The sequence below is a fragment of the Bos javanicus genome, chromosome X (genome assembly GCF_032452875.1).
Source record: "Bos javanicus breed banteng chromosome X, ARS-OSU_banteng_1.0, whole genome shotgun sequence".
NCBI classification, from domain to species: Eukaryota; Metazoa; Chordata; class Mammalia; order Artiodactyla; family Bovidae; genus Bos; species Bos javanicus.
In genome coordinates, this window is record NC_083897.1 from 8,647,113 (window position 1) to 8,662,624 (window position 15,512).

A 15,512-nucleotide genomic window follows, 5' to 3' on the forward strand; every position below is an offset into this window, starting at 1 on the left:
TGGTAGGCAATAGTAGATGGCAGGGTTTTTTTGTTTTTTTTTTTTCCTTCTAAAAATACTCCTACTTGGCAAAATAAAAGGTTGGCAAATCTGAGTCTCATTTTTAAAAAATGCCGTGTGTCTGAAGCATTAAATATCTGAAAACCACAGATCCAAAGGGCTGTTTAAAGTCTCTGCAACCTGTAAGATGCTAGGTTTTAAAGTCAAAAGGACTAGGAAGGCAGGATGATTTTTTATTTAACCAACCACAGTAACAAGTTAATGGAGTCTAACCATCCTAGACATAAAAGACAGTAAACGGAGAATCCTCTAAGTTAAAATTTTGTATTTTCTAAGTGGAAATGGTAGTCTAAATGTCAAATACAGAAACATGACCCAAAGAACGCCCCCTCAAAGGTCATAGTTAGAAGGCAATATTCAGCTTTGGAGACAGTTACAAGTCAGATATTGCGTGATTCCATTGGTATGCAGCCATCATGAAAGGAGAACTAAAATCATTTTGAAGCAAAAATGTGTCAAAAGGAAACTCTCAACAGGCCCAAAGGGAGTGTTTAAATGAAAAAGTGCCTTAGATCCTTCAAACAGAAGAAAACCCATAATTATTCTAAATACAAATTAACAGGCAGATAGTACTTTCTGTTTTGTGAACACAACACTGCTATTTACACAGAATGATTTCAACATACCCAAAGCCTCTGCCAGGCCCCAAACCTTCTGTCCATAGATGTCGGTCTTGTTCCAAGCAAATGTGTAGACAAGATTAACTGCAGCAGGAAACCACTTCTGTGTGAGTCGCCCTTCCACAGCTACTGTGAGGTGTACTTTTATCATCCCCACAGGAATGGTTGAATGTGTTAGAAGGATCCGTAACAGGGTTTTGTATCCGGGGGTGCGGCTGCTTAGGTAACTCAGCCTCACAAAACTGGAAGGAATGAGGATCTCCTCCTGTACAACCTGAAAGAAAGAAAGTCAAATTGGCCCTTATCAGTGGTCACAGGGAGACAAGGACACTGCACGCTTTTGTCCTAGAAGCATGCCAAAGGATTAAATGGATTATGGATATCAAGGCATTTATTCTAGAATCTTTGTGAGGTTACATGAACATAGGTTTTACATTTTGCACCAAATCTGCATGAGGACAAGACATCCAGCCTATCCTGAGGACAGTTCTCCTTTTTTTTTTTTTTCCCCTGCCAGGAAAGACTAGTAAAATAACCATTTGGTTTTCCAACAGTGTTTCAAAAATGTCTTGGTAGGAGTTGGGAGATCACCCTGTGAATGTCAAGGATTTCAGTGGCATGGGTTCCATCTATTCAGACACAAAAGCTTATTTGGTATGTGAAGTCATCTATCACAAACCATTATTGGAGCCCGCATTCAGGTTAGGCTCTCTACGAGGAAGGACTCTGGAAGTAGGCCCAGCAAATGATATTTTATGACAGAGATTATGCTGTCCCTAGAACTGATCTTTCCTGATGCCATCAAACTTGTCTTCTCTGGAGCTTTGCAATGACCCCAAGGGCCAACTTTGTAATCTAATTTTGTTTACACATTTCTCTGTGTCTTGGCTGTACCAAGAACTGGGAACAAGCTTTTCCAAACTGACACCTGTGACCGAGAAGCAAATAACTCCCATTAACTCCTCTGCAAATCTTTTACAAACATAGGTCCCAGAGTGAAAATAATACTTGATTTCTTTCATTAATTACTATTATTTATTTTTTATTAGCACAGATGGCGTTAAACAACCAAAAGTGGTCACTGAAACTGCGTCTTGTATTCTGTGACTTTCAACTTTCCAAATACAGCTGAACAAAGGGCCCGTCCTATTTAACATGTTGAAGAGGACATGGGCTTCCAGGTAGCACCAGTGGTAGAGAACCCAGCTGCCGGTGTAGGAGATGCAGGAGATGCGGGTTCGATCCCTGGGTTGGGACGATCCCCTGGAGAAAGAAATGGCAACCTGCTCCAGTATTCTTGCCTGGAGAATCCGATGGACAGTGCAGCCTGGCAGGCTACAGTCCATGGAGTTGCAGAGTTGGACACAATGGAGGCGACTTAGCATGGATGGATGGATAGTATGGATATTTTTGTGCCCTTATTCATTTTTAGCTCAGGACCTTGTACCTGCTTCCTTTCCCAGGTTGGTGCAGAATAGAACTGATTGTTAAACATAGTCTATCTCATATTGTTGGGGATTTCTGATCATTCCTTTCTTTCTGAGGGCACAAATCCTTTTTGTCTACTCTTTGTCCAGTTTTTCTTCCTCTACATTAGGTATTTGATATCAAAGCTGTCCACTGGCTCTGTCTTCTTAGATGGTGGCAGAAGCAGAACAGGATAGCATGACACTCACCACCTTGGTATTTCATTTCCATAAGGAATCATGCAATCCTAGAGCAGCTGGAAAACTTTTCTTTTGAGGAAGACCCATGCTTCCTAATGACATCGTGAAAGGATTGGTGTAGAATTCCAAAGTACTCATTAAATACTATATAGTTTTTTTCTTCCTTTCCACAGGAAAACAATGGAAAAGACAAGAGTGCCGACTCTTCAGACTCTTCTGTGTATATTATTTTTTGTCAGCCTTTCCTGAGGGCTTTGCTAACAGCTGTTGGGGATGTTGTAAGGGAAGAAAAACCAATTCAATCTTTGACTGTCCATTTACCTCTTCTTGAGTATACTTGAATTCTGGGTCTGATTTATGAGTTCATTTTGGTGGACATTAAACTATCATTATAATATTAACATTAAACTATCATTAAAATATTTCTGTAATACAGTAAGAAAATTGTACTGTTTGTTTGAATGACTTAGAATTGAAATGAAAATACTGAATGCTCAATAAAGAAAAACCCTTAGGAGTCCTAAAATATGAGGCTTCAAAAATATGTCCTCTCTGACTATAAAGCTTGAACACATAAAAAGCCAAGTTTCAGACAAAATGTATAGACTTGACAACTACCTTTACTAAAACATAGCTAAACAAGAGGAGATGTCACGACTTCTAAGAACAATGACAACAGACATAAACTAGACAGTGGAAGGAAACTCGATTTCTGAAGGAGTTAAATTTCAGAACCATAAATGGTCCCACCTCATTGATTATACTGTTATCACTACGGAGCCAGTGAGCTTTGTTCTTTTGAGCACAGTGTTCATCAGGTCAAGGTTTGGGTTCTAATCCTCATGATAGCTAGTTCATCTTGCTTTTGTTCCATGGCCAGAGATGGAGCATTATAGCCCTGGCCAATCACCTTGCAAATGTGTGCCAGAGAGATTACATTTGAAAGCTTCTCTTGAAAAATGAAGGGCAGCACATTACAGGGCTGGCAGGAGTACCAGGAAAAGGAAGCTAGTCATTATGGACTGTTGACCACCCCATGGATACAGCAAGTCCCCTACATACAAATGAGTTCTATTCCGAGAGTGTATTCATAAGTCCAATTTGTTCCTAAGTCCAGCAAAGTTAGTGGAGGTACCCAATAACACAATCAACTATATAGTACTGTAATGTAATAGGTTTATATTTTTCACACAAATAATATACAAAAATACAAAAAATAAAACTTTTTATGGGAGGTTCAAGAGGGAGGGGACATATGTATACCTATGGCTGATTCATGTTGATGTATGACAGAAACCAACACAACATTGTAAAGCAATGATCCTCCAATTAAAAATAAATTAAAAAAATGCAATTTAAAAGTTAAAAAAGTTTTAAATCTTACTGTACACGACACAAAAGCACAAGAACTTGTAAAGGATGTGACAATATATGCCAGACATGTGAACTAACTTATGTGAACACATGTTCGTCTCTTTGAAAGGTTGCAAGTTGAAGATTCGTATGTTGGAGACTTACTGTACTATGACTTTTGTAATTTCAAGGTCCATGTACCCACCTGCAGCTCAGGAACAATAGTTCCCCTCTCTGGACAGGATCCTCCAAATGATGTGAGTGGTGAGGGAAGCACAATAGGGTTTGGGCTGATAAAGTTGGAGATATCGCAGGATGGTGGGTCTGACATAACTCTCTGCATGGTCACTTTCTCCACTACAATGAACTGGTTCCAAGGCAACCAGAGTGTCCTCTTCTCAGGTAGAAAAGGTGACCGGTCAAAGATTAAGACAACAGAGATACCACCGATGGCTACAAGGTCAAAGCTGAGAAGGAAAAGCAGAAAGTTTCAATTAAAATAAAATAACAGTTTAAAAAAATAGGCAGTTTGAGTGCCCTTTCTTTCTTTGGGGATGCAAGTATATCCATTTGTCTTCTCTATTTTATTCCTTCTATTCCATCTAACCACATATTCATTCCATGGAGACTTCTTTTCACTATCCAGTAGATTTCCAAGAAAAAATTCCATATCACCCGTTGCTATTCACCCAGGATTTTTAAACCAATTTTAATGCTGTCTTAAACAAAATCACTGCATGTATTTCTTCAGTCAAATCAAACATCCTTGTTCCTCCCTGTGCTAGAGAGAATGGAAAGATGACCACTGAACATTCATCAACATTTTAATATGCTGCATTATTCTTTTTCAAAATCCCTGTAATGTAACTCAATAAAAGTAAGGAGCCAAAGGTTAAATACCTTGTTCATGGTCACAAACAGTGTCAGAAACCTGATGGTGTCTTTGAGATGGCATTTGAAGAAAGACACCAGCTGAGGAAATTTGTCCAGTGAAACTGGCTTGAACAAGACCATCTGGCTGAACCCTCCACATCTGGCTACCCCCGGCTTGATTCTATTTGAACTCTAGATATAGGATTTTCTGGTTTTCTCTAGAATGCCTCTTCATTTCTTATTGTAAGGAAGTCTGTAATGGACCCTGTCCATCTCCACTGACAACTCCTTCCATATTACTTGACAAAACGAGACTACCTCTTCTGTAAGTCCACCTCTTAATGTGGTCTCTGAAATGACTCTTGAGTTGGAGCACAAAAGACTCAGAGTTCAGTTCATTATGTACTAGATGGCTCTACCTTCCTGCTCTTTTATGTATAATGATGTCTTTGAGATAATGCATTTTTCAGTATATCATTGTATCTTTAAAAGGTGCGCGCATCTTCTCCTGTGAGAGCACCTAAATTGCAAGTAGCTGCTGAAGAAACCTTTGACAGGAGGATGTTGGAACCCACCAAAAAGAGATACGCCATGTCCAAGGACAAAAGAGGAGCTGCAACGAGACAGTAGGAGGGTGCGATCACGCTAAAATCAAATCCCATACCTGCCAGGTGGGCGACGCATAAACTGGAGAACGATAATACCAAAGAAGTTCTCCCACTGTTGTGAAGGTTCTGGGCCTCACATCAGACTTCCCAACCTGTGGATTTGGCAAAGGGAGTGGGAATCCCCTGGGAATCTGACTTTGAAGGACAGTGGGATTTGATTATAAGACTTCCACGGGACTGGGGAAACAGAGACTCTTGGAGGGCGCAAACAAACCCTGTGCACAGAAAGACCCAGGGAAAGGAGCAGCGATCCCACAGGAGACTGAGCCAGACCTGCCTGTGAGTGTTTGGGGGTCTCCTGCGGAGGCATGGGTCAGCAGTGGCCTGATGCGGGGACAGAGGCACTGCAGCAGCAGTCCTGGGAGGCACGTGTTGGCACAAGTCCTTTTGGAGGTCACCTCAGGCCAAACAACTAACAAGGATGGAGCACAGCTCTACCCAATAGCAGAAAATTGGATTAAAGGTTTACTGAGCATGGCCCTGCCCACCAGAGCAAGACCCAGTTTTCCCCATGGCCACAGCCGATCCCACCCATCACAAAGCTTGTGCAAGCCTCTTATCCTCATCCATCAGAAGGCAGACAGAAGAAGCAAGAACTACAATCCCACAGCCTACAGAACGAAAACTACAATCACAGAAAGTTATCCAAAATGATCACATGAATCAGAGCCTTGTGTAACTCAGTGAAGCTATGAGCCATGCCATGCAGGTCCACTCAAGGCAGACAGGTAATGGTGGAGAGTTCTGACAGAATGTGGCCCACTAGAAAAGGGAATGGTGAACCACTCCAGCATTCTTGCCTCAAGACACCCATGAACAGTATGAAAAGGCAAGAAGACATGACACCAGGAGATGAGCTCACCAGGTCAGTAGGTATCCAACATGCTAGTGGGAAAGAGCAGAGAAACAGCTCCAGAAAGAATGAAGAGGCAGGGCCAAAATGGAAATGATGCTCAGTTGTGGATGTGTCTGGTGGTGAAAGTAAAGTCCGATGTTGTAAAGAACAATACTGCATAGGAATCAAGGTAAATTGGACGTGGTCAAGCAGGCGATGTGAACATCGACATTTTAGGAATCAGTGAACTAAAATGGGCAGGAATGGGCGAATTTAATTCAGATGATGATTATATCTGATACTGTGGGCAAGAAGCTATTAGAAGAAATGGAGTAGCCCTCATAGTCAACAAAAGAGTCTGAAATGCAGTACTTGGATGCAGTCTCAAAAATGACAGAATGAACTTGGTTCATTTCCAAGGTAAACCATTCGATACCACAGTAATCCAAGTCTATGTAGCAACAACTAATGTTGAAGAAGCTAAAGTTGAATGGTTCTGTGAAGACCTACAAGACTTTCTAGAACTAACACCAAAAAAAAAAAAAAATGTCTTTTTCATCATAGGGGATTAGAATGCAAAAGCTGAAAGTCAAGAGATACCGGGAGTAACAGGCAAATTTGGCCTTGTAGTACAAAATGAAGCAGGGCAAAGGCTAACAAAGTTCTGCCAAGAGAAAGCACTGGTCATAGCAAACACCCTCTTCCAACAACACAAGAGACAACTCTACACATGGACATCGCCAGATGGTCAATACTGAAATCAGATTCATTATATTTTTTGCAGCTGAAGATGGAGAAGGTCTATATAGTTAGCAAAAACAAGACCTGGAGCTGATTGTGGCTGAGATCATCAGCTCCTTATTGCAAAATTCTGGTTTAAATTGAACAAAGTAGGGAAAACTACTAGACCATTCAGGTATGACCTAAATCAAATTCCTTATGATAATTCAGTGGAGATGATGAATACATTCAAAGGATTAGATCTGGTAGACAGAGTGCCTGAAGAACTACGGACAGAGGTTTATAACACTGTATAGGAGGTGGTAACCAAAACCACTCCAAAGAAAAAGAAATGCAAAAAGGTAAAATGGTTGTCTGAGGAGGTCTTACAAATAGCTGAGAAAAGAAGTGAAAGGCAAAGGAGAAAGGGAAAGAGATACCCAACTGAATGCAGAGTTCCAAAGTACAGCAAGGAGAGATAAGAAAACCTTCTTAAGTGAACAATGAAAGAAATAGAGGAAAACAATAGAAATGGGAAAAACTAGAAATTGCTTCAGGAAATTGGAGCAACCAAGGGAATATTTCATGGAAGGATGGGCACAATAAAGGACAGAAATGGTATGGACCTAACAGAAGCAGAAGATATGAAGAAGAGGTGGCAAGAATACACAGAAGAACTGTATAAAAAAGGACTTAATGACCTGCATAACCACCATGGTGTGATCACTCACCTAGAGCTGGACATCCTGGAATGTGAAGTCAAGTGGGCCTTAGGAAGCATGACTATGAACAAAGCTAGTGGAGGTGATGGAATTCCAGTTGAGCTATTTCAAATCCTAAAAGATGATGCTGTGAAAGTGCTGTACTCAATATGCCAGCAAATTTGGAAAACTCAGCAGTGGCCACAGGACTGGAAAAGGTCAGTTTTCATTGCAATTCCAAAGAAGGGCAGTGCCAAAAAACATACAAACTATCACCCAGTTTCGCTCATTTCACATGCTAGCAAGGTAATGCTCAAAATCCTTCAAGCTATGCTTCAGCACTATATGAACTGAGAACTTCCAGATGTTCAAGCTGTATTTAGAAAAGGCAGAGGAAGCAGAGATCAAATTGCAAACATTCACTGGATCTTAGAGAAAGCAAGGGTATTCCAGAAAAACATCTACTTCTGCTTCATTGACTACATTAAGCCTTTGACTGTGTGGATCATAATAAACTGTGGAAAATTCTTAGAGAGGTGGGAATACCAGACCACCTGACTGATCTCCTGAGAGACCTGTATATAGGTCAAGAAGCAACAGTAAGAACTGGAAATTGAACAATGGACTGGTTCAAAATTGGGAAAGGAGTGCATCAAGGCTGTATATTGTTTCTTTGCTTATTTATCTTCTATGCAGAGTACATCATATGAAATGCTGAGTTGGATGAATCACAAGATGGAATCAACACTGCCAAGAGAAATACCAATAACCTCAGATATGCAGATGATACCACTCTAATGGTAAAAAGTGAAGAGGAACTAAAGAGCCTCTTGAAAAGGGTTAAAGAGGAGAGTGAAAAAGTTGGCTTAAAACTCAACATTCAGAAAACAAAGATCATGGCATCTGGTCCCATCACTTCATGGCAAATGGGAAAAAAATGGAAACAGTAGAAGATTTTCTTTTCTTGGGTTCCCAAATCACTGCAGATGGTGACGGCAGCCATGAAATTAAAAGACGCTTGCTGCTTGGAAGAAAAGCTATGACAAACCTAGACTGTGTTAAAAAGCAGAGACATCACTTTGCTGACAAAGGTCTCTATAGTCAAAGCTATGGTCTTTCCAGTAGTCATGTACAGATGTGAGAGTTGGACCATAAAGAAGGCTGAGCACCAAAGAACTGATGCTTTCAAACTGTGGTGCTGGAGCAGTCTCTTGAGAGTCCCTTGGACAGCAAGATCAAACCAGTCAATCCTAAAGGAAATCAACCCTGAACATTCATTGGAAGGAATGATGCTGAAGCTGAAGTGCCAATACTTTGGCCACCTGATGCAAACAGCAGACTCATTGGAAAAGATCTTGATGCTTGGAAAGGTTGAGGGCAGGAGGAGAAGGGGGCAACAGAGGATGAGATGGCTGGATGCCACCACTGACTCCACGGACATGAGTTTGAGCAAACTCTGGGAGATAGTGAAAGACAGGGAAGCTGGTATGCTGCCTGGCATGCTGCAGTCCATTGGGTTGCAAAGAGTAGGACACAATTTATGGAGTGAACAACAACATATTTTTAAAATGAATAAAGGGCAATGGGATTCTCCTTAATATTCAAAGCAACTTACATCCACAGGAGAGAGATATAAGCAATTCTTTGTGTTAAAAAAAAAAAAAAAGAACTTTCTTAAAACACTTTTCAATGGTAAAATGCCCTGATAGGGAATCAGACTTAATTATGCATATCTCATCACTCCCTTCATATGACATTTATTATATTTATTATAGTATTACCAATTGTGTCCTGTTGCAGAAGTCTTTCAGATAAAGATAAGTGGACAGTAAAAAAGGATAGCTAATACTGTATTTTTTATTGTTGCTTTTTCAGTCAAGTTGCTGTAATATTAAGGCAGTTTCCAAAAAGAGGATTTGAAGAACTGCATTTGCTATAGAAAGTAATCTAGGTTTGAGCTAAAAAAAGAAAACCCCAAATGGTTTATGGTTTAAGACAGGCTGAATTCATGATAATACAGGAGCAGTTTAAGGCAAGCATAGTAGGGGAAAATCCTACATTACTTGGCAAGAGATCTTTTCTCTGGTTCCCATTCTACATTGATTTAAGTGTGTTCTTGGGCAAGTTTATTTGCTTCACCCAAGCCTCAGCTCTTGACTCCTTAAAACTGAACTGCTGATTTATTTGAAAACAAAAACAAATGCAAACACAAAAGCAAAATAAGCTATCCAAACAAGAACATATATACCTGAGAATTATTCTCTACTTCTAGAAAGACAAAGTAGAGAGGGCAGGCTTCTTATTTTGTAGAAAGAATGTGGTTTTGGCTTCATACACACCTGGAGTTGTATCCTGGCTCTGCCATGTTAACTTTGTGTCTTTGGGTTAATTATTTAAACTTCATGAGCTTCAGTTTCCTCCTGAGTAAAATGGGGTTAATATGGTCTATCACTCAGCTACTACTGCAAGTGAGCAAATGAGATAAAGACTTAAGGGCCAAGCATATGGTAGGGACTTAACAAATATTAACTTTCTTCTCAAATCAGATCCATTGCCCTATTAAATTTACAGATGTCTTCTCTTGTTCAAATGAACTCGAGGCCAGTTTTTTTTTATGATCTTTATAAGCAGATACTGATTTTTAAGCTTTCCTGGTAACTGCCCCTAGGCGTCCTGTGTTGGGTTAGTTTGATGTGTCCATTTGGTTGGGCTCTAGTACCCAGTTATTTAATCAAACACTTAGGCGTTGTTGTGAAGCTATATTGTACATGTGGTTAATATCTACAATAAGCTGACTTTAAGTAAAGAGGATTACCCTTGATAATGTGGAAGGGCCTCATCCAATTAGTTGAAAGAGCAAAACTAAATTTTCTCTGAGGAAGAAGGAATTCTGCCTCAAGACTGTAGAGTAGCATCTACTCCTTGCCAAGAGATTCCAGTTTTCTAGTGTATCCTACGGAGGAGGAAATGGCAACCCACTCCAGTGTTCTTGCCTGGAGAATCCCAGGGACAGAGAAGCCTGGTGGGCTGCTGTCTATGGGGTCGCACAGAGTCGGATACGACTGAAGCGACTTAGCAGCAGCAGTGTATCCTACAATTTTTGGACTTGCCAATCCCCACAATCACATTGCAATTTCTTGAAATTCTCTCTCTTCCTCTCCCTATATGCAGCTAACCCTTGAAAAACGTGGGGGTTAGGCTCTCCCCAGGCACAGCTGAAAATTCACTTATAACTTTACAGTTGGCCCTCCATATCTGAAGTTTCACATTCATGGATTCAACCAACTGCAAATCACGTAGTATGATAATACGTATGTATTGAAAAAAAATCTGTATATGGACCCAAGAAGGTCAAACCCATGTTGTTCAAGGACCAACTGAATTGTGTATATATGTGTGTGTGTATATATGTGTGTATATATATGTGTGTGTGTGTGTGTGTGTGTGTGTGTGTATACACTTTTGAACTGTGGGGCTGGAGAAGAGTTTTGAGAGTCCTTTGGACTGCAAGGAAATCAAACCAGTCCATCCTAAAAAAAATCAACCCTGAATATTTATTGGAAAGACTGATGCTGAAGCTCTAATACTTTGGCCACCTGATGCGAAGAGCCAACTTGTTGGAAAAGACCCCGATGCTGGGAAAGATTGAAAGCAAAAGGAGAAGGGGGTGGCAGAGGCTGAGATGGTTAGATAGCATCACTGATGCAATGAATGTGAATTTGAGCAAACTCTGGGAGATAGTGGAGGACAGAGGAGCCTGGAGTGCTGTAGTTTATGGGGTTGCAAAGAGTTGGACACAACTTAGTGACTGAATGACAACAAATGTATATATGTACATATATGCATGTTTATGTACACGTGTATATGCACACACAGAGGTTCTGTTTCTCCTCTTCCCATCTAATCACTGTCTATAGCTAACACTATTGCAAGACCCAGTAGAATGCTCTGTGAATAATTAATTGCTTTGGGGTTCCCCCATCACAAATGGTCTCCATTGGCATGGGACATTAAGAACAAGTTATAAAATCACGTGACAGTGAGCATAAAACACCGAAGGGAAAGGACATATTTGTTTGGAGATTGTTGTCAATCTACAATAAGACTAGTCCTATCCATAGGTAGAAGACTACTGTAGCCTATGTAAGATGCTTATGTCTGTCTTACGGTATCCAAAAATGAACAAACTCTTACCTTGAGGGGAATCAGAGGAAACCCTTTCTTCATCTTCCAAAGTCTTCCAAACAAAGTTCTCAAGACCTTTAATGCTCCCAAGAATCTTATAAGAATGTCACCTCTTCACCTATTTTGTTTATCACTGGCTGAACTATTTATCTGAGCACCTGTTATGTATCTAAGTTGAGTGTGACAAATCACAGAAGATAAGAGCCAGGTTCCTTGGGTTCAACTTTTGGCTCTGTCCTTATTAGCTGTGTTAATTTGGATAAGTTTCCTCCTCTGCCAAATGGGGAGGATGATAATAATGATTCCTGTCTCATGAAGCTGTTGTGAAGATGAAATCGAATAACATGTATGACAAAGAATACAGTAGATACTGGTACATATTCATCTTTCCTTTAGAATTGCTGCTTTTTTATTTTCTGCTACTCTGACCTTTCCTAATATGCATAGGAGAGCTCTTCTTACTTTTAGAGACACCCATCTTCCACTCCTATCCTTCCTTCTGCATCACTTTGTTCCTATGACCTGGACTTTTCCTATTTCCTAGGAAAAAGTTGTCAATTAGTTCTACAGTCCCCACAACACATCTGCATGTAACAGGGACTTTAGAAGAGTCAGTAATATTAACCCAAAGCAGTGATACCATTGGTGGGAACAACAGGCACAGTGGCAGACAGGTGAGATTGACATGTGGAGGTAGAAAGCCAGAACTTTTCAGCACCTTGCATATCACAGACTGTCTACTAGGTAACTAAATGCTAACCTCAACCTTTCTATAATCCTTTTGCCCTCAGGTATACAGATGGTTCTTGAGTTACAAGGGTTTGACTGTTTCAACTTGATGATGGTGAAAAAGCAATATGCATTCAGCAGAAACATATTTTGATCTTTTCCTGGGCTAGCGATATGGGATAGAAATTCTCTTTTGATGCTGGGCAGTGCTGTGAGCTGCAGCTCTGCTGGTCACATGATTTTGAGGGTAAATAACCATTTGCTTACAACTCTTCTGTACCCACACAACCAGTCTGTTTTTCACTTTCACTGACATATTCAATCAATTACATGAAATATTCAACACTTTATTCTAACAGGCTTCATGTTACATAAATATTGCCCAACTGTAAGCTAATTGAAATGTTCTGAGCACATTTAAGGAAGGCTAGGCTAAGCTGTGATGTTCAGTAAGTTAGGTGTATTAAATGCATTTTCAACTTAAAATACTTTCAACTTATGATGGGTTTATTGGATGTAAGCCCATCACAAATTGAGGAAGAGCTGTAGTTTCCCTATGATAGTCTACTTTTGAAATGTATATAACTCAATCTGAGGTAGCAACCAGCAGAGACACCTAAGTGGAAACTCTCATCACTCTGTCACTTTATGTCCAAGAGACGACAGTGGGACAGTCTGGTTGGCATTTGGGGCACATATTTTGAGTGTTTACACCCTTAGTGGTGCCTGAGGGAAGAGTTACTGCCAGAGGGGACTCTGACTAGAATCTGCCATCTATATAAACCTAGTTCTCACAGTGAGCTCGGAGGAGGATGGTCCTGGAATTTTACTTAAGACTAAAACCACAAAAATAACAACACAAATGGTCCCTCTTTAATGCTTTCTGTAAACTGGAAACAAATTTATAGTCTTTTTAGATATCACATTTCTTTTAGGTTCTTTTCTGAATATCAAATAATTCACTGAAACCTTTATATACTAGCTAAAAAATTGAGGCCCCATCATTTTCCATGGGAAGACAAATGTCCCTGAAGGCATATTCTATTTAAAGAAATAATCTTCATTTCTAAATTTCTGGTACGTGGTTGAAATGCTGGCGAGGGAGAGACCAGCTTTGTATACCAGCTACTGGTACATGAACTACCAAAATTCCATCATTCAATCTAACTGAGAGAAAAGTCCATTTGAATTAGTATAGAGCTCTGATTATAGAATATTTGAATGGAAATATAGTTTTATATTGCATATATATGTATGTGTGTGTATACACACACACACACACATACATATTCAGACTAGCTGCTCCCAGAGTAGTTCTGCTGAGCTCGTTATAATGAATAGATGGCTCATTAATAATTAGCAATACAATTTACATCCAAATCATTCATATAATTTCCTAAAGTCTTAAAAACAATTTTTCTTAAGTAGGTTAAAACTCTTCCTTACAATTTCTCTAACTATTTCTATAAGCCTTTTCTTGAGAGGCAGTTGAAAAAATAAAGTCAGCATAGCCCACGTTGAACCATTAACAATTCTGAAGTGGTTAGGACTAAAAATAAGGTTTGATTTTATCTCTTGAAATGAGATAGTCTCTTACACTGTGATAAAGCTTCAAGGCAACAGGTCTCTTTATGTGAGTACTGAACGACTTGTTATGAGTAGGGCATTTTAAGGGTAGCCACCTGGAGACTAGGGTACCTCAAAGCCATCATTACAGTGTTCCTGAGAATCATAAATAGGTACCTTTAAGCTGGACACATGGGCCTATCGACGAATATTCTGAATAAATGTCTACCTAAATGATGGCAACAAAAATGTTTTTTGTGAGCAAATCCTTTTCCAGGAGGAGAAGATTTAACTAGTGGTCTTGCTTCCCAGGTCTCAGAGAACCTGGGGAAGCCCTTAGAGAGAAGCTTGCTGATTGGTGCTTAAGGTTAATCACTATGGTTACATGGACATCAAGGGGGAATTGATTAAGCTGCCTGTGCTCATTGATCCAGTACAGCCACTAGTAAACTAGACAGGACACATTTAAAAAAAAAATGTCTTAATGCAGTTGAATTGTATACCTTTGGCAGAAACCTTTTGGATAGCTTTATTTCAGAACTATATTGAGACTATCATGAAAGAACAGCCCACATGTACAATACTTTATTATCTGCATCATCTCACTGGATTTTGAAGCTGGATTTATAAATGGAACTAGATGAAGGCTAGAAAACTTTCCAAATAGCTAGGGTTTCAAGAAGACTTGAGAGTAATAGTGCAGGTTTAGAAGAGAAATTTGGTTTGATTTAGATGGGGAATAGAGGAGATAACACCAATGACTTTTTAGATGCAGCTTGAAGGAAGATAGGCTAATGAAGCCTGCATCATTTGAACGCTGGTTTGACTAATGGCTAGAAGTCAGTATTGGCCCCTCACAGTGATCAGAAACAACGTTGACCTACCTTCCATCTTGCCGGCTGATGGTAAATCCATAATCACTGTGGTGCAAGAAACTAACATTCACCCCTACTAGAGGGGTTCCATCCACAGCCACCACCTGGCCTCGGATCACACAAGCACGCCTGCAACACAAGATGAAAGACGAATATAAAAGCATCCTGAAACTAGATTCTAGAAGCCAAGCTGGAGAAACTACAGAAAACACAGTTAAGCATAACAAAGAAAACAGTAATTTCACCAATGGGTAGTCACTTCTAGTAACATTTTGGTGAGGGTGTGCATATCTTTTTTACCGATATAAATTGGGATTATACTCAGCATAGTTCTGAATCCTGATATTTTAATGTTGGTAGTATATTATTAGGGCTTCCCGGGTAGCTCAGCTGGTAAAGAAATCTGCCTTTACCAGGAGATACACCTTTACAATGCAGGAGACCCCAGTTCGATTCCTGGGTTGGGAAGATCTTCTGGAGAAAGGATAGGTAACCCAACCCAATATTCTTGGGCTTCCCTGGTGGCTCAGATGGTAAAGAATCACCTGCAATGCAGGAGACTTGGGCTTGATCTCTGGGTTGGGAAAATCTCCTGGAGGAGGGCATGGCAATCCATGCCATTACTCTTGCCTGGAGAATCCCCATGGATAGAGGAGCCTG

At 40.1% G+C, this 15,512-nt stretch overlaps 1 protein-coding gene across 3 annotated transcripts in view; it reads right to left on the minus strand.

Moving 5' to 3' along the window:
* The window catches only part of TENM1 (teneurin transmembrane protein 1), a 911,501-nt gene that overhangs the window by 151,481 nt on the left and 744,508 nt on the right, over positions 1-15,512 (minus strand). For all 3 annotated transcript variants that reach the window (XM_061409574.1, XM_061409573.1, XM_061409572.1), the window contains 3 exons: positions 14,862-14,981; positions 3,906-4,167; positions 687-954 (listed from right to left, as the gene is read on the minus strand). In XM_061409574.1, coding sequence (XP_061265558.1) covers positions 687-954; positions 3,906-4,167; positions 14,862-14,981 — 650 coding nt within the window. The remainder of the gene's footprint in view (positions 1-686; positions 955-3,905; positions 4,168-14,861; positions 14,982-15,512) is intronic.